Genomic DNA, 20,327 nt, shown 5'->3' on the forward strand with positions numbered 1-20,327 from the left:
TATCACACCTCTGTTTAAAAAGGAGATCGGTCACTACCATCCAACCATCGCCCTGTTTCTTTAACTTCAGTGTGCTGTAAACTTATGGAACATTGTATATTTAAGCACATTATAAATCACTGTGAAGCGCATGACATCTTAACAAATGTCCAGCATGGATTTCAAATCGAAAGCGGTCCTGCGAATCCCAGCTACTTGAAACGGTCGATGATCTTGCCTACTATATTGATCAAGGAAACCAGACTGATGTCATAGTGCTAGACTTCCGAAAAGCCTTTGACACAGTACCTCACCGCCGCCTCATGTCAAAGCTAGACCATCTGGGTATTCGTGGCTCAACTTATAATTGGATTGAGTCATTTCTTACCGGTCGCATCCAAAAAGTAGTTGTTGATGGAACCGAATCCACAGCTGAGAATGTAATATCAGGAGTTCCGCAAGGCACAGTGATGGGGCCGCTCCTATTTCTCCTCTATATTAATGATTTGCCGCAGTCCATTAATTCGCAAGTGCGTCTCTTTGCGGATGACTGTTTAATATATCACACAATTCGCAATAAGTCTGACCACAAGATTCTGCAAGATGATTTACACCACCTTGAAACTTGGCAGCAAAAATGGTTAAAGGGGGGTAACCCTATCGGTTTAGGATATGGATTCTCTTCAAACTTACATACAATGTCAAATATTGTCCCCTTTATCCATCTATGTGAGAAAACGGGAACAATTTCAGCATAAATGTGAATAATTAGCATAATTAGCAAGCCAATACACTGGTACGCGCGAATTGCATTCTGGTCAGGCATCACGAAACAACGGCCGAGCGTATGTCCCGGTGGAAACAGGAAGTGTTCGCCTTGGCACTGAAAACCGGCTCGCCCCTGTACACTTTTATACCCTCTATTCATACTGATTAATCTTAAAAAACATTACATATTACTGCGCTCATTATCATTCTTGACAAGATAGCCCATGCTGCATTTACTTCGCTTAATTATTTCTTTATTTTTAGCTATATGATGCACATTTTCACATATTTATGATTTTTCTTTGTTTTATTTTTTAAATAATTTTTTAATGGGGGGGAGGTGCTCTCATAATTTTTTTTCATATTCCTCGTATCATGCTTGACAATATAGGTCATGTTTCCTTATTTATTGCGCCTCTTATGTATTTCTTTATTTTTGTTTTTTGTTTTATATCATTATAGCGCCATCTATAGTTTGACATTAGGGGCCTATTTGATGTATTTTTATGACTTAATTGGTACTGGGGTGAAATCTTCCGAATCTATTCCGATTTCATTCTATGACTACCCAAAACTCCCGTGTCGTGTAAAGTGCGAGCGAAGAGTATACTTGTCGCCGCCGCTGTGTTTCATGATTTCTCCGGAAATACATCGAATTGGAGCGTCAAATTTCAGGATAGTAATGAGAAAAATAGTATCTATTATGCGATACCAAAACCTCATCAACATTGAAAAAAATCGGGGGGATGATGCTGTCGATCGGGTTACGGACCTTTAATGCAATTTAACCCTACAAAATGTACTGTGATAAGAATGACTAGTTCTAGGCTCACACCACAAGTCTTTGACTATTTTTTATGTGGGCAAAAACTCAAATCAGTCGACTCAAACCCATACCTTGGCGTTGAGATTTCTCGCTCAATGTCGTGGAACCTCCACATTGACAATACTGTCAAGAAAGCTAACTCCGTCATGGGTCTGGTGAAGAGAAACCTCTACGCAGCACCTAAGGAAACAAAAATCCTAGCATATCAATCTATTGTGAGACCTACTTTAGAATATGCAGCATCCATCTGGGACCCGCACACACAGAAAAATATTACTAAACTTGAAAAAGTACAGCGCTCTGCAGCCCGTTTGTTTGTAGTAACTATAGCAGATACAGCAGCGTAACATCTATGCTACAAGAACTAGAATGGCAATCTCTTCAAAACAGAAGAGAAGCTGCTAGACTCACCAATCTGTATAAAATCAGAAAGGGTGATCTACATGTAACTGCTGCGGATAAACGGCTGATTCCAACTAAGAGCACTCGCTACATTCTGCAAGATATAAACATCTCAACTCAAGAACTGAAGTATATAAGAACTCTTATTTTCCCAAAACAATTGTCGACTGGAATGCCCTGCCCCCCTCGGTCATCGAGGCACCTTCTACACCATCCTTTAAAGAAAGGCTTAAAGAACATTTAATCCAGCGTATCTAAACAGCTGACCCTAACCCCCATTAGCGTGATCCTCCAGAGGAGGCGGTGCTGATTATCAATCCAGATCCAGATCCAGATCCAGATGACTTGCGATACGTTGACATGTCGTGCATGCCTTCAAAATTCTGCACCTTTCACTCGTGCGAATTTTACTGGGATTATTTCTCCCACTTACAAGCAGTTAAAACAGCTGTGACTTCTTCTCCAGTCACTTCTGATCACCATATTGTGTTTACTATGAACACATATCAGGATGGATTACGCAGAACACAAAGATCTAATATTCTTATTAGATAACACTGGTTTATTTTATACTACTGGAGGTCGCCATCTTGTGCTACTCTCATATTATGGGCGCACATCACTATATGATTATTATGATATCAATACACAGGATGGGATTGGGGTGCAATTCATTGGATTTGGAGCGATTTACTTGGCCAGATTTGGTGCTGATCTGCAGGCGCGATTGTGCAGGGGATTTAGATATAAATTTAAATGGGGGTTTTATAGGTTCATTATTTTCTTGCTTGCATGAGATTTCAACTAAATATCTTGATCTAAAAATAGTGCAATTCATTTTATAAGATTTCGCTGCATAAAAAAAAATGTCTTCAGTGCAGTATACAGACATTAATAAATTATCTGTTTTCCATTAAAATAAAATGTGCAATATTTTAAAATGAGATTTTGATGCTTGTAAAATGAAAGGAAAGCGCAGGAATATAAATTAAAATGATTTTTGCCAATATTTCTTGTTTCATATTGATTTTTATTTGTTGTTAATTAGGCCACAAAATCCCCTCTTCAATTTTTGAGGGACTTATCCATTTTATTTCATTCATTCCCTTTTTGTCGGCCACACTACCCACGGCCAGGGAATTGTCGGACTTCGTCGCAAGTCCGACTTTTAATCAATTTTCCCAAACCCCTGGTCTGACAATATGACCGGCACCTGTTACTCAAATGTTTTACCCTATTGTGATCCTATTGATCCAAATGTATTACCGGTATCTCATATATTCTGATCAGTTAGATTTCATAGTTCGCTTTACATGGACACGGATGCAGGTGACAGGACAGATATAGGAGACTCATACAGCCAGAGTATGATTATTAAACAACGTCGCTTTTTGTAGGAAGAACAACACAACGTAAACCAAGACAGATAGATTAGAGGTATGTTATTTTACAGAAATTTCAGATTTGCAGATTTTTCACTTTGCTATAAACCAATGTCATATGTATCTTATATTGTTTCATGTATTATATGTACTAGCAAGTACCTAGCATGATCAGGAAGGAGTCCAGCCCGCCAAAATGCTGGATAGAGTGCATCAGTGTGATAGACTCCAACAAGGTTACACTGAAAATATACTTTAGTCAATTGACAAATAAAAAATTGTCATACGGCATGTCTAAAACGACAAACTATAATTTGTCATGCAATTTGTCATTCATATGCACGACAAACTATAATTTGTCATGAACATGCACCGTATGACTAATTTTGATTTGTCATGCAAAAAGTGTCTAAAACGACAAATTTCTGAAATAATTTGTCATTCAAGAAAATTAATTTGTCATGCATGAAAATTAATTTGTCATGCTGAAAAAATAACTTGTCATGCTTGCTTGTTTAATTTGTCACTTAACAAATTAGTGACAGTGATTTGCCACCACGCCGCCATTATCAGCATAATGATAGGCCTACATGCAATAAGCATGCAGATGATTATTCATGAATCCGTTCGTGAAATTCGTCATCTGATCTATAGCTAGGACAGGAAAGAATTTGGTTTTTTTGCCATGTTTCAACTGTAATAATTTGCACAGTGACTTTTGTGCACGGTAAGCTTAAAGGTAGGAAACTCGGTTCCCACACGTCGGCAAGGAAAAAATTATAAAAAATATTCCGCCTCCTTGTGTACACCTCTTGATTTTTATGAGTAAACTACACACCCCAATGCTTGAAACCACAAAATATTTGAGTTGCTAATTTGCATTAATTAATGAATATCAATTAATTAGTTCAACCTTAATTTTACGACTAATAATTATTGCTAGCAAAAACTTGAACTCTGATTCCAACTTTTACTATCGGAAAAATTGTAAATAAATATTATCTAAAATCTCTCGCCAGCTTTTTCGCCTAAGTCCATTAATTACGTAATAGCATGTGTTTCTAGTCTGTGAAAATATTGATGTCATTAAAAATTTATTTCTGCTTAAAGAAGCTGAAAAGTAACAAAAGCTGGCGAGAGAATTTAGGTAATCTTGTTGTGTTTAACTTTCAATTTAAAAAAATGTCTACATTAAGTCAATTTTTGTGACAATAATTCTGAAAATCCCTATTTTAGGCATTTTTACAGAAAACACTTTTGAGTGTGTAAGTGTCCAAATATTACGTAGCAGATGGCAAATTTCATTCATAAAGAAAGATCTATTTACAACAATCAATCTTTGCTACTTCAAAAGTCTCTGACCAAACACTAATACTTTCACTGGGTGGGAAAACACTATTCAGATAAATCCTTCAAAAGGTAAACAAAACTTTTTTCCACTAAACAGGGAGTCTTGTTGTCGTAATTTTGCTGGCTGCCGTGGTCTTTTTGCTTGCTCGCGAGGTGTGCTAACAGTGTTATCGCAATTGGAAAAAAAATTTTAGGCGATGCCCGGCGCTGCATGGGCTCATTTGGTTGTAGTTTGTACAGTGTTTAATGGAACAGGTCCATGGTGAAATCATGAAATTTACCCGACACGTAAAACCCAATAATAATGGTTCAGTTTTAGAAACATGCATATCTACACTTTATTTATGACTTTGAGGTATTGGATATTTACCAAATTGACTGGTAAGTTAATTGTGCACGAAAACTAGTGAAAACCTGGGAGCCAAAATAGCTCCGTATAAGCGGTGTACGTGTGTGTATGAGTGTAGCGAATGCTCGCAGCTGAATTCCCGGTTGCAAATTCAAGAGCCCGGGGAGCCGCTGTGCACGAGTGTGTTGAATTTTGTCGCTCGCTAAATGTTAAAGCACTGAGAATTTCATATATTCTTACTGTACAACTCATAGCATTCTAAAATTTCCCAGAAAAATCAGACAAAATGTTCAATGAAACAATGCTACGCAATGTTATTATTTTATTCATACATGCACGATACTATTGTGATTTGTGCAATATCAATGAGACGGCTAAGTTAGTGAAAATTGACATTTCGTTTTTTGCGGATTCTGAACGATTTAAATGATGCCCCGATCTGTAATTTGTGGAAGATATTTATAACAGGATAGGGCACAATTAAGGAAATTTTGAGGGGATTCGGTGCATGACACGATAGCCGACGATCCGACCTTAAGTGCAGTACGGTGTGCATGTGTGGTGCCGTACATCAATCATCGTGTCAATGTTTTCATGGTTTGGTCCAAAATTTCAGCCTTAGTTGTCACATTTACAGTGCACAAAAGTCACTGTGCAAAATATTACAATTGAAACATGGCAAAAACAAATTCTTACCTGTCCAAGCTATAGATCAGATGACAAATTTCACGAACCGGGATTCACGTATATCGTCTGCATGCTCATGTATGCTGGTAATGGCGACGCGGTGTCTTGCACGTAGGCTCGGAAACCCGTTGCTTCTAGCTAATTCACAATGGAACTTGTCAGCTATAAAATTTAATTAGTCGTGTTCAACAAAGTTTGTCGGCACGATTCGTCATACGTGTATTAACTTGTCAATTCTTCATCTCCTGACGAACTGGATTCGTCATGACCAATACATATTGTTCACACAGATTTGTCAATCATTAAAATTTGTCAATCACTAATTTTGATTCGTCATGCGAATGAAATGATTTGTCTGGTAGTTTGTACAATTTGTCGAATAGATGTGATTATAGTCAAACGACAAATTACCTTGAATGACAAATTTATATCCCCTGTTTGACAAATTTTTCATCGAATTTGACTAATTGTAATTTTCAGTGTATGGGTGGTCTCAACCATGGAATTATGGAAAGTTTGGGGGTTTTGGGCTTCATAACTACTTTTAAGTAGATAAAAGTATACATATTTAGAATGGCAAAGACTTGATGAATTCATCTGTGAGGTCAAATTTGGGCAAAAATGCTCATTTTTGAAGAAAATCTATAAAAAAACAGGTTTTTGGCCCACATTTTTTCGGACCACGTAACCGAAACAAATTCTTGAGTCAAAAAATTGTTTTTATCAATATTTAAAAACTAGATAAAAATATCTAGGACCTATTTTTTGTTTTGTTTAACTTGTACCAACTTTGAGAAATGGTTAAAAAATGCTAAATTTGCCCAAAAATCATAATAAAAAAGCCTGATTTTTGCCCAAATGTCAAATTTGGTGAAGTTTATCAAATTTCAAAAAATAAAAAAATGAAACTAGTAGAGTTGCACCCTATTCGGTAACCTCTCCTTGTTTTTTGTACACCTGTGATATACAAGAAGAGACCGAAAAAAGAACATCTGAATTGGGGAACAAACAAGAGTAAAGGATGATGTTAACAAAAGTAAAAAGAATTAAATGGAGGTGGGCTGGACTCGCAACAGAGTGGCTGTCAGTGGCAACTGTTTATATGGAACAAGAAAGGGAGGAAGACCTCGAGCTAGATGGAGAGATGAGCTGGTCAGTTACTTGAGAATAGCAGTCTGGACAGGAATTGCAGGAGACAGGAGAAAGTAACAGAATTTGGAAGAGGCCTTTGCCCAGTAGTGGGACCAGGCGGATATGCCCACAAATTTGGAAAAGTAAAAAAAAGTCCAAAACCTGGATGAGAAACATGTTTTTATTTTTACTCTACCTAAACTATATTGTTCTATTCTTTATTTCTTTCTATTTACATTATTTGTTTATTTAGATTCACTCAATATGAATATTTTGGACACGCTATTTACCATCAAGGACCTGATAGAAATAGGTGTAGATGTTTACTATCGAGTACAAGCAGTTAGAGAAGATTTTGCAGAGGGCAAAGAGCGTCTAGTCCTGGAACTTGGTATAATTGTAGAAACACTGCAGAAGTATGAGAAGCTTGAGGGAAAGATTAGTTTGCAGTCGGATATTGGCAAAGCTTCAAGCTACATGCATAAACGTATTAAGGAAGCTGATGCATACTTGGATAAATTTGACAAGAAAGGAAAATTGAAGAAATTTGTGACCAAATCTAACATCGATGAGAAGTTCAACTCTTTAACAGATGATCTACGGAGTGCATTTGACCTCTTAAGTAATGCCATCAAGCCATATCTGTTGCAACAAGGAGTTAAAGAAAGAGGTACAAATTTTATGTGACAAAATTTAAATCAAGAGATCATCTGAGTGTACCCAAAAACAAAACATTATAACTAATTTTCTTCAATATATTCTATTTTTTATTCCAGGGTAAAATGTTTTGAATGGGATGCAAATACTCTCCTTAATCATATGTAGCATAATGACATATCTTCCTTTGCCTAAAATTTTTTTTTGACCATTGAAAATTGTAGGTCCTTATATGTTTATTTGGGTGATATTTATCCCCGTTTTGATTACAAATAATTAATTTTCATAATTTTCATTGTTTTTGTCACCTTGCTGTATAAAAGTTTTTTCATACAATATTATAATATTCAAGGGAATTATCCTGTGAAAGTAGTTGTAAGGAATTGATTTTAAATAGCCATCATCAAAGCTGAACACTAAACAGCAATCATCAAACTAACACTTAGTTTGTGCTATCTTCAGTTGATAGTAAAAATTGATTTTAAATAGTCATCAGCAAAGCTAAACACTAAACAGCAATTATCAAACTAACACTTAGTTTGTGCTATCTTCAGTAGATAGCAAAAATTGAAATTAATTGAAATACCGTAAACGTTCGTCTAATGGCGCTATGGGCTCCCTTGACATAACTGGAGTTTTAGACACAAACTAAAAGTGCCCTCCAATAAACAATACCACCAGCAAATAAGGGCACGTACCCGTAATTCTTGTTGGGATTTTTAGAGGAGGCAGCTCTCTATTTGTACATAAATTTTACCCCAAGGGAAAGGAACCCAGGGGCGCCATTAGGCGAACGTTTACGGTAGTCAACAGCAATGCTGAGCACTTAACAGCAATCATCAAACGAAGACTTAGTTTGTGCTATCTTCAGTAGATAGCAAAAATTAATTTTAAAGTAATAGTCATCAGCAAAGCGGAACAGTAAACAACATTATTAGTTTCAGCTATCTTCAGTAGATAGCAAAAATTGAAATTAATTGAAATTAATTCAATATAATAATAAAATAGTCATCAGCAAAGCTGATCATTTAACAGCAATAATCAAACTAACACTTAGTTTGTGTATCTTCAGTAGATAGCAAAATTTGATCACAAATATTAATCAGCAATCGTCAAAGTAAGATTTAGTTTGTGCTATCTTCAGTAGATAGCAAAAATTGATAATAAACTGTCATCAGCAAAGCTAAGCACTTCAAGCCATATTATAATATTTCCATAAGAAATAGAATTGTATTTTTTTGTTGGTATAAAATGAATGTTAGTTTTCACTATCAGATATGCCCAAACAGATGAGTTAATACAAAGAAAATCGCTATTTGATACCAGTGCATATGTCGCCAATGCGAGCCACTCATTCAAACATGAGTCGTGTCAGATCTTTTGATATGTCAGGACTGCCTGCACGTCATGTACATACTGTGTTATGGACATCTCGTACGTGTTCAACTAATATTTCCATCATAACAATAAAATGATGGTTCCTGCGTTTTATTCAAAATCTCAGATTTTGAAAAAACTACAGCACCTATAGAGTATTGATTTGTGCAGGGTATGTTAGTTTACTAAAGTACATAACAATCGTGTATAAACAGAATTTTGAAAAAGATTGAGGCGTCCTCCTCAGCAAATGTTGTAGTATGGCTTTTAACAGCAATCATCAAACTAACACCTAGTTTTTGCTATCTTCAGTAGATGGCGAAAATTGATTTTTAAACAGTCATCAGCAAAGCTAACCACCAAATAACAATCATCAAAACCAACACTTAGTTTGAGCTATCTTCAGTAGATGGCGAAGATTGATTTTAAACAGTCATCAACAAAGCTGAACACTAAACAGCAATCATCAAACTAACACTTAGTTTGATCTATCTTCTGTAGATAGCAAAAATTGATTTTAAATTAATATTCATCAACAAAGCTAAATACTAAACAGTAATCATCAAACTAACACTTAGTTTGATCTATCTTCTGTAGATAGCAAAAATTGATTTTAAATTAATAGTCATCAGCAAAGCTAAATACTAAACAGCAATCATCAAACTAACACTTAGTTTGATCTATCTTCTATAGATAGCAAAATTGATTTTAAATTAATATTCATCAACAACGCTAAATACTAAACAGTAATCATCAAACTAACACTTAGTTTGAGCTATCTTCAGTAGATAGCAAAAAAGATTTTAAATAGTCATCAGCAATACTGTACACCCAACAACAATCAGGCCAAAAAATAAAATTGTTGTGTTGCCCTCAACCGCCCGACCCTAAATCCTGAAAAATCAGTGTCTGCATTTTTTTTTTTTTTTTTGAATGATGATTTTTACAGATTTGTTCAAAAAATCAATGTTTTTCACTTAAAATTAATATTTTATTGAAAGACTAGTCTTTAATTGATGTCTAACAGGTTTTTAGTAGTCAAAATTGACAAATGTTTTTTATTGAAGAAGCATTATTTAATATTTGGGTTTGAAAATTTTTTTTTTTTTAAATATCTGACCGTCCGACCCAACTTTCCCATTTTCCCACTTGAGGGCAACACAACAATATTTTTTTGTTGGCCTCATCAAACTAACAGTAACACTTAATAATTAAGTTTTGCTATCTATTGAAAATATCACAAATTATTTGATATTTTCAATAGATAGCAAAACTTGATTACAAATATTAATGGCCGGTTCCCCCCTAGGATGACTCGCGCTACGCCACTGGTGCATATGTCGGCAATGCGAACCACTCCGTCGAACTTGACTAACATCAGTTCTTTTGATGGTCCTGTGCCTCCCGTTCGCCATGTATGTACAGTTTTTTGAATATCATATATAAGCATTTTACTGATATTTCAATCGTAATAATTAAACATCTTGTTCAGTCGTTTTATTCAAAATCTCGGAATTTGTCAAAACTGCAACACCTAAAGTCTTGAATTTCGCAGGGTATGTTAGCTTAATAAAGGGTAGTGTAAAAAACAGAATTTTGTCAAATATTGAGGGCGTCCTTCTCAGCAAATGATAAAATATAGCTTTAAGTCAAATTGTTTATTTCAAAAATACCTGCAAGGTAAATTGATACAAAATCTCAATTTTTACATTTTCGCTGAGATCACTGAATGTGTCTTTAATAATATATTCTCATTATGAAGAATTTGCAATACCAGTAGAGAGCCAAGTGCATGCAGTCGTCATAAATTCAGGTGACTTAGAAGAGCAGTATCCTCTTGGACAAGGCAGATTTGGAGTGGTATTTCTGGCAGACTACAAACATGGTGGTCAAGTGGCAGTAAAGAAATTCCCAATTCAGGCGTAAGTATTTTTATGAGTAAGGGACTGTTCAATATTTATTGGATAAAATGTTAGTATTTATACAGCACCTTTCATATGTATCAAAGCGCTTTACATTTATTCCGCTGTCATAAGAATATGTCAGCTGCCATATAATGTCCAAGGCATGTTCATACCTTTGGGCAGTGCTCAATGGACAAGATTCATAACCGATCCCCTGGTTAGAGAGAGGCAAGTAAGGTAAAGTCCCTTGCCCAAGAGCACAACACGATGGCACCACCAGGGCTAAAACTCAGCTCCCCATTTCACCCCTGGGTAGAGAGGGGCAAGTAAGGTAAAGTCCCTTGCCCAAGAGCACAACACGATGGCACCACCAGGGCTAAAACTCAGCTCCCCATTTCACCCCTGGGTAGAGAGGGGCAAGTAAGGTAAAGTCCCTTACCCAAGAGCACAACACGATGGCACCACCGGGGCTAAAATTCAGCTCCCCATTTCACCCCTGGGTAGAGAGAGGCAAGTAAGGTCAAGTCCCTTGCCCAAGATCACAACACGATGGCACCACCGGGGCTAAAACTCAGCTCCCCATTTCACCCCTGGGTAGAGAGAGGCAAGTAAGGTCAAGTCCCTTGCCCAAGATCACAACACGATGGCACCACCGGGGCTAAAACTCAGCTCCCCATTTCACCCCTGGGTAGAGAGAGGCAAGTAAGGTCAAGTTCCTTGCCCAAGAGCACAACACGATGACACCGCCGGGGCTCAAACTCAAAATCCACCGATTGCAAGGTGCCACCATGCCCCAGTGGGCCTTTTGATGGGGAATCTAAAATTGTTGGGGTATTGAGGGGGAATCTGAATATTTTTATTTGAACCATGAGGGTGGAATGTTAAGTTTTTAAAATGGAGATAATTGGACAAACAAGGGGGATCCAAAAATTGAAATCTCGGGTGAATATAGTAGGATTTTCTTATTCTGACTGGGAAACAACCAGCAGGGAGTCGAATCATATTAAGATTTGGTGAATCCCCCTTCACTTTGCACCGCCACTGCTTTTGACCACTTGGAATTAACAGACTGGTGATGTGCATGATTGAATGAACTTATTTTTTCATACAGAGCCCAAAAAGAGATCCAGAAGGAAGTTAGAAAGATGTGGCGTGTGATCTCTTGTCCAAACTTGGTGCGCATATTAGGCTACACCAATGAACCTGAACATCTGAGCATCGTTATGGAATACTACGAGAATGGCGATCTAAAGGACTTCAATGGGAGATACATGATGGATAGCGACTGTATGCCAAGAAAGATCCGCATGATACACGAAATGACTTGGGGAATAAATTACCTGCATAGCCTGAATCCTGCTATCATTCACTCAGATCTTAAACTGGCAAATACATTTGTAGGAGCTGGATTGACTGTCAAGGTTAGAGTTCTTTATAGAAGATATCTAACCCTTCCCAGAATCCTTTGCAACATGATGCATCACCTCACTTCATCAAATGTACAGGCCCGGTGTACAGGTTCAGTTTATTTCAAATGTATAGGTTCCCTTTGTTTCAAATGTTCAAGTTCCCTTTGTTTTCATGTTGAGAATAGACTGGCTAAACATGTGTCGATAGTCAAAAAATCAACATATTTTGCAAGATCCGGAAATGCTCTGTTCATTGAGGTACTTTTTGTCACTATCGACCCATGTTGCACTTGATAGCAAATCAGTATAGAAAATTTAAATGGATGAAATGCATTGTGGGAAAGTGTAAGATATCTTCTCTGAGATATCTTACAGGTAGGGTGTTGTTCAGCTATAATTTGGTCATGTGATAAACTTTTAACCAATTAGTCAAGGAGAATATATTAATGAATGAAATATTACAAATTGTGCCACTACAACTAAATAATGCTACACCTGTTATTTACATTATTGTTTACAATATTTAATTACTGATTTAGATTGGGGATTTTGGCTTGGCTATTAGTGAGACATCTACATCAGCACATGATCTAAGAGGGACCATTTCACACATACCACCAGAAGCGTATTCAGAGAACAATAAGACACCTGATAAATGCTGGGATATTTTCACGTAAGTTACTTCCATTGCAAATTTGTTTGTTATGTGCTGTAATACCGTATTCACTCGATAGTTAGCACATGTGCCTTCTATCGAGGGCTTTTGAAAACGTGCAAAAAAAAAAAAAAAATGAACAGCGCCATCCACAAAAGTGACAAAAGTGTAAAGGGTTTTGAGCAAATCCCCGGGAGCAAATCATCGATACACATAGCTATATTTGAACAATTAAACCTACAAATTGGTGTGTTAACCACGTTAGCTCAGTAGGTAAAGCGATGGACTAATTATATTTGAATCACCTTAAGAAAAGCGGACGGAGCGCGAGTTCGAGACTCGTTATAAACTTTTCTGTTGCTTTATTTTTATTTTGAGCTTTGAGCTTTTCTTGATAAATTTAATCTTTTTTGCTTTGTTTTTCATTTTGTTTCTTTATTGTTTCTTTTTTATTTCTTGTATGTTTTGTTTCTTTTCTTTTTCTTCTTTCTTTCTTTTTTGTTCTATTAATACTGGGGTCATGAGCTATTTATTCAACAATGTAGTTGGGTATGCCCTCAATGTTAATGAGGTGGTCCTCTTTGCCATTACACGCTACAGAAATTCCATATTTTTCAAAGACTCTGATGATGATTCCCTTCTATCAAATGACTATCATTGAAGACTGAGTTCCGCAGTCTATTTCAAAATACTGACTTCGTTTTACATCAAGAAGGACACAATGACTGAGACTTAAACGTGATATGGACATGCTTATTAACCGCAAAGAAATCTATTGCATTTTATAATTTTATTCTTATCGAGAGTGACATAGTCTTTCAATTTGTGCCGAGTGTCCTTGGCAGACTTGACTATGCTTCAGTGGTCATGAAAGGATTCAATAGATAACCTCTGCCCCACTAATCCCAAGCTATTGTCTGAAATTGTTCCTCGGAACATGGAGGTAGTAGAGAAGGAGAAAGCTCGCACACATTCTATTGTACAATCATAATTGCCGCCCTTTGAGGTTTCCAGATCAACGTTTTGATTATGTAACACGATTATCACTTATAATCTTTTGTGTTGTATACATGCATGGTCGCACACTTGTGTGCGCTATAAATATGATGAAACAGCATATGTCAGTCTAACTTGATGAAAATGATGCACATTATGCGTTACATCTCTTTTAATTGGCTAGTTTAAAAGAGGGCTCAGGATGCGCTTTATTTTGAAACCTCGGGGGAGTTAAAGTTTTGGGTAAACAAATAAAATCGGACCAACCCGGGCAGTACCGGGCAACACTGAGATACATCTCGTTTGATAATTCAACTCATCAATGCGCAATTTATTTTAATAATATCTTCGTATTTTTAAAACAGTGGTTAAAACAATTTTACCCGTCCTTAAAATGTGTGTGAACTGCACTATTCCATAATAAACTGTTTAGAAACATTCTGGAACAACATGTTTCAACATATTAATCGTAAAAAACATCACTGTATATTAAATGAAATATGAATATTCAAGTTCAACAGATAAGTAAATGTATGCGCATCCATAATACATGTTTTGCACATACGTGATTTACTTGTTACTAAATATGAACCCCCCATGAGACGGAGTCATTCCAGAAATTATCGGCGATGATCATTAGATCAAAGGTATATCTGTCTCTATTGTGTATACAATAGGATTCACGTAATGAGCTTAACGCGAGCTCACTCCTTCTCTACTACCTTCGTGCTCGGAAGATGTACATTTTTTCATAAGAACTCAGTCTTCAAATGTTGAGTCCTATCAAAATCAAACAGAAAACAATTTCATGCCTAATTTTAACACCGGATTTTTTTTCAAATGTATATCAAGAACTATGTTTTTATTCAACATTACTGAATTATTTTTTTATTTGACCGAGAATTTTCAAAGCAAAAAGGCGTATTTCTGAATTGTGCAACATGTATCGACCGACTTTTAGCACGACTATGCGTAACAATTCGCAAGGGAAATGTTACGTGTAATCCGATTATCACTATGTCAGCTGGGTCATGCTTTTGAGTTCTGCACCACGATCAATATGATCGCAACACAAAGTCTATGGCATGCAACGCACTGCAGGGTTTATTGTTCTTTTGTGTCCCAGCTATGTCTGCCATTGAGGTGTAGCATGGGTGTAGGAATGCATGAAATTGGATGTAGGGGTGAAATTTTAAAGTTGACCCAATTATTCGCCAGCAAAGTGTTACGTGTAATCTGATTATCACCATGTCTATATATATTAGACACGCTAAATGAGCGTATTTATTTGCCTTCAAAAAGGTGCGTGATCCAGTTACCAAGGAGGTAACCACTCCACTTTTAATCCAACTGATCTCTAATTGTTCCTTTGGTAACAATAAATAAATAAATAAAAAGCCCACAAAAAACCCTTCAAGAATTGTCAAATGTAGGCCTATATTCGTAGTTTAAAAAAAGACCTGTAAAACAAACATGGCAGAGAAAAAAAATCTAAATAGTGAAATACTGAACAGATTTGAACTTCATCGAGTCTCGAAGTCCGGCGATTTCCAAACTGAGCTAATGGGGTTCAGACATACATTTGCAGGTTGAATTGTTCAGTATATAGGTATGTGTTGAATAAATAACCCATGACCCCAGTATGAATAAAACAAAAAAGAAACAAAATAAAGCAAATAAAAAACAAAAAAGAATCAAAAAAGAAATAATAAAGAAACAAAAAAGAAACAAAATGAAAAACAAAGCAAAAAAATAAAGAAAGAATAAGTAGTTGAAAAAAATGAGTATTAGATTAAATTTATCAAGAAAAGCTCAAACCCCAAAATAAAAATAAAGCAACGGAAAAGTTTATAACGAGCCTCGAACTCCTGCTCAGTTCGCTATTCTTAAGATGATTCAAAGTATGTCGCTTTACCAACTGAGCTAATGTGGTTAACACACCAATTTGTAGGTTTAATTGTTCGTATATCTAGCTATGTGTATCTATGATTTGCTCAAAACCCTTTACACTTTTGTCACTTTTGTGTGGATGGCGCTGTTCATTTTTTTTTTTTGCACGTTTTCAAAAGCCCTCGATAGAAGGCACATGAGCTAACTATTGAGTGAATACGGTATTAACCTTTATTCAGCAAATAGTCAGCCAGTTACGATAATTGCCAAAGTCATTATTTTAGAACAAAGTTAAGTACAAATTATGGTTCAAGCTATGGTTTCTTTTTGAAATTAGGGGATGAGGTTAGAAAAAATTACTTGTAGTATAGTGAATCCAGCCCATTTTGGTGACAGAATAAAAAATTATTTGAAGCTAAACTGGTGAAATATGGTGTAAAAGTGGAGTAAATTTGTGACAAGCGTGCAAAAAAATGGCACTTTTGGTGTTAAAACGGGCAAATATGAGTTTAATTTGGTCAGAAACCCACATACAGGTGTCAACATTGGGGGGGGGGGGGAAAGATTGCATGGACCATCCCCCCTGGCCAAATATTGGGGGGGTTTATCCCCCCCCCATCCCCTGGGATCTATGCCTATGTTCAAGCATGCATTTAAACATATTTATTCACCAATCTTTGCACAAGAACAAATGATACGAGACAAATGAAAGGGAATAAGGCCCATGAAAGTCAATTCCGAGTTTATCGTCCCTTTTTTTTCCCAGGTTGGTGAGGTGACTTTTTCATTTTCATTATTTCATCAGATTTCATTATTGACCTAAAATGTGTGTTGATTTAAAGCCAAACTAATACATGTTATTTATAAACAGGTTTTTATATGGGTAGGGACTAGAAAAGTTAGAAAAGAGCCTGGTTTTGCTTCCAAGTTATGAATTTATATGTTTTACAAACAAAAATATATGTTTCCAATTGCTAAAACTGGTGAAAACACCGATACTTTGAAAATAATGAATTATTTTGGCATTTTTGAAAATTTGACGTGGGTGTTTTTGGTTTCCAAAAAGTGACGCTGGCGGGGGGACGATAAACTCGAATTGACTTTCACGCCCTGATCAGAAATGATTACTGAAACTGGTGCATGCTTGAACCATATGTATATCAATGACTTTCTAGGCTAATTTTAGAATATGGATGGTCATTGTTTCAAAATTGACCCAATTTTTTTCAAAAAAATAGCCTGGTTTTGGCAAAAAATGTTTGAAATTTGCCAAACATTTTAGGAAAGGTTGTAAAAACTTTGGCCAAAAATGTTGACTTATGGAATTTCTTAGAAGAATTTCACATTATCAGTGGCACATTCTTACCTAAACCAAACTTGAGGACCCCCACGTTTTCTGTGGATGGGGAGTCACTTGAATATGAAAGTACTACACATGTTTCAGTTGATTTAAGATCATTTTTCTATGCATATTTCAAATTTTCTGAGCAAACAGTGAAACTGCCCAATATATCAGTTTTTTTAGGTCAATGTATTTATAATGATGATAAATATTGTGCAGCATATTGATATTGTTTCCACAGCTTTGGTATATCCTTGTTTGAATTTATCAGTGGTCAAGATCCCTGGCCAGAAGGTATGTATTTTCAAGCAAAGTAAAGTAAAGTCACAAAAAATATGATCAGGAGGAAAATAAATGGACTATTCCAGTTAAAATCCATATACCCCCCCTAAAGAAGACATGACCTTAACCCTAACGCCAGGGGCCTATTTTGGTGAGGGAGAAGGAAGAAAGAAACAAAGAAGAGGAGAAAACCTTTTTTCTTAGGCACAGTTTTGAACCAGGGACCCCTCAGGTTCCAACATAGATTGGGGGATGGGGATGCCTGTATGGGGGTTTTCTCTTCTTCAAAAACTTAAAAAGTAACACCAGTTGGAGTCCATAGAGGACCGCACCCAGGGGTATTGTTTTTTAACACTTTTGGGTCTTATTTTTACACTCTTGGTGTAATTTGTGACACCTGGAAGGTATAACAGTAACACAAAAGGTGTTAAAAACAATACTCCTGGGTGCGGCCCTCTATTGACTCCAACCGGTGTTACTTTTAACACCCGAGTTTTTGCAGTGTAATTATTTTTGGTTAAAATTTGGATATTGCTATTTTGAGAGAAATATGACAAACCAGTTTGATGCATATTGGACAATCATCAACATTCAGAATTCCAAATTATGCAGTACTGCAAGTTGGGTCACTTGCAATCTCTTGTAAGATCTACAAAGACTACAATCATGCATAAAATTTATTGGGATACTTAATTGATGATTTAAAGCTGCCCAAGTGAAGTAAACTACGCAGATGACACATAATGCATCATTGTTAAACAGTGACGAACAATGGTTGAATCCCACTGCTCTCATTTCTCACACACACAGCAAGCTTATCTAAATGCCAAATTTGTACACATACACATGAAAAGATAACTCAAATTAACCAATGATTTAATTTTAATTTCAGAAGTCAACTCTGGATACATCATTGGTTGTATGCTACAGGGTAAGAGACCAAATGACGATGCTATCCCAGTCTATACCCCTGTGGAATTGGTTGACATCATGAAGAGATGCTGGGATGGTGAACCAACAAAGAGACCATGTTCTGAAGGTATGCATGATTTTATCAAATTGTCCATTCAACATACAGTCAGTCTACTCTGAAGTACAAAGTACAGACGCAGATGCACACATTGTGCCAACTTTGAAGGCACGCATACCTGCAGCAGAGACGCAGCACTACGCACTGTTAACGCGCTGTATATGCGCGCATTGTCACTTCGTACTTCAGAGTGGACAAACTGTAGTGATGTACAAGTTTAGAGCTAGCTATATCCTATAATAGTTATTACTTTTTAACTATTCAAGATACAGTTTAATAGTTTAAACTTTAAACTTCAAATTGAAATGGAATCTGGCAATTGAGAGATAACAGTGGAGAAGTATCAACTCTGTTATAAGAAACATGCAATATGTTTTTCTCTGAAACATATTTTGTCCTTCACATATGCCACTATGTGTTGCAACAAACGAAATGTCACAGCACTACAGGGGTGGGATAGGATATCCCCCTCCCCAGAAAAAAATATTTTCACTCTTTGGGGCAAGCTTGTCAAATTTTACTAGTAGGCTAATTAGTGGATTTCCCCCTTCCCTAAAATTCACTTTTCCCCGATACCCCCTCCCCTGGCAAAAACAATGATGCTGCCACTGGTCCTAATTAAGTGGTTATGTTGTCTTTAAGGCTGTGCAATAATCATGCGTAGGCCCCTACCCGAGGGTGGCCAATTCTCAAAATGGTCTGCCAAAAATCGGGGTTCCTGATTTTCCTCCCTCCCTTTGTCTGTTCAAAAATCTTTTCCCCCCTTTTGATTGCCAAAAGACCTTTGTCACCCCTTTTGGCATGCCAAAAAATCCTTGCTCCACCATAATTGACCACCCTGGGGGTACACATGATTATTGCACCACCCCTTATTTAAATATTATAATATTATCATCCTGATTAACTCAACAGAAATCCAAGAACTCATCTCTGACATTTACCAGAAAACGTTCAAGACCGAGCTACACACAGCCGACACAAAGGTTTACCAGAAAATGTCAGCAGTAAGTTTTGTTGATATTCGCTTGATTGCAGTTTAACAATAATTTTCATGATATTTGTCCCCCTTGAAAGTTGCCTTTCCCCTTTTTCCACCCTCTATAAATCCTGGCTATGTCATTTCTTGGTTGGTTTTAATGCGTGACTCCTTTTGAAATTTACACCCCCTGTGTGCAACTGCAGAGGATTAAGACCATGATGTCTAAGTTCCATTCGCCCTTTGTTATAATGGATCCGTCATCTTGCAAAAGCATGGAAAAAATTGCATTTTTATTTCTCATGCTTTTCTAGCAATGCGGCAGAAGGCTTTTGCAAAGCGTACACACTAATTAAAGCACACATTTAGCACAGAGGATGATTTAAGGAAGCCCCATCATGCACTGTAAAAGTGTTATCACTAGAGTTTCAACTGCCACTTTACTTTCAAATCCCATTGAACTCTGTGCAAAAGATGTTGTTTTGGAATTGCCCGTATGTCGTCATTACTTGGTCGATTTCAGATCTAAAGTGATGTGTGCATGAAGGATAATTCACACCTTCTGTAGATAACATAAAATGTGAAATCGACCAACCGTTTGAAGGTGTTTTTATTGTAAATATATCTGTCCAAATTCAAATTTAACCATGCACGTGTGTATGCAGTGGGCGGCAGTGGTGTCATGTTTACTCACACAGCTGTGCTAACCGCAAGACTTGCTGGGAAGTGCTTAAATCATCCTCTGCATTTAGCAGGTGTACGCAACTTTGCGGGTAGAACCAGTGTTCGAAATAGGGCCGGTCAACCGGCCATTGGCCTGTAACTTTTTGGCCTGGCCGGTAACTTTTCTGACTGGCATCTAGTTGCCGGCCCGGCTTGCCGGTAACTTTTTAAGGTCAAACCCGGCTGGCCTGTAACTTTTTGAGGCATATTTC

At 36.7% G+C, this 20,327-nt stretch overlaps 1 protein-coding gene across 2 annotated transcripts in view; it reads left to right on the forward strand.

The window, feature by feature from the left end:
- LOC140145915 (uncharacterized) overlaps window positions 1-20,327 on the forward strand; it is a 35,167-nt gene that overhangs the window by 9,678 nt on the left and 5,162 nt on the right. The window contains exons 2-9 of one of the 2 annotated variants that reach the window (XM_072167638.1): window positions 3,266-3,412; window positions 7,128-7,544; window positions 10,671-10,830; window positions 11,924-12,233; window positions 12,761-12,894; window positions 17,346-17,398; window positions 18,279-18,425; window positions 19,329-19,420. In XM_072167638.1, coding sequence (XP_072023739.1) covers window positions 7,139-7,544; window positions 10,671-10,830; window positions 11,924-12,233; window positions 12,761-12,894; window positions 17,346-17,398; window positions 18,279-18,425; window positions 19,329-19,420 — 1,302 coding nt within the window. In that variant the 5' untranslated portion in view covers window positions 3,266-3,412; window positions 7,128-7,138. Of the gene's footprint in view, window positions 1-3,265; window positions 3,413-4,895; window positions 5,089-7,127; window positions 7,545-10,670; window positions 10,831-11,923; window positions 12,234-12,760; window positions 12,895-17,345; window positions 17,399-18,278; window positions 18,426-19,328; window positions 19,421-20,327 lie in introns of those variants that run through there. The other variant, XM_072167637.1, reaches the window with a different exon arrangement.

Source organism: Amphiura filiformis, chromosome 2 (genome assembly GCF_039555335.1).
Source record: "Amphiura filiformis chromosome 2, Afil_fr2py, whole genome shotgun sequence".
NCBI lineage: Eukaryota > Metazoa > Echinodermata > Ophiuroidea > Amphilepidida > Amphiuridae > Amphiura > Amphiura filiformis.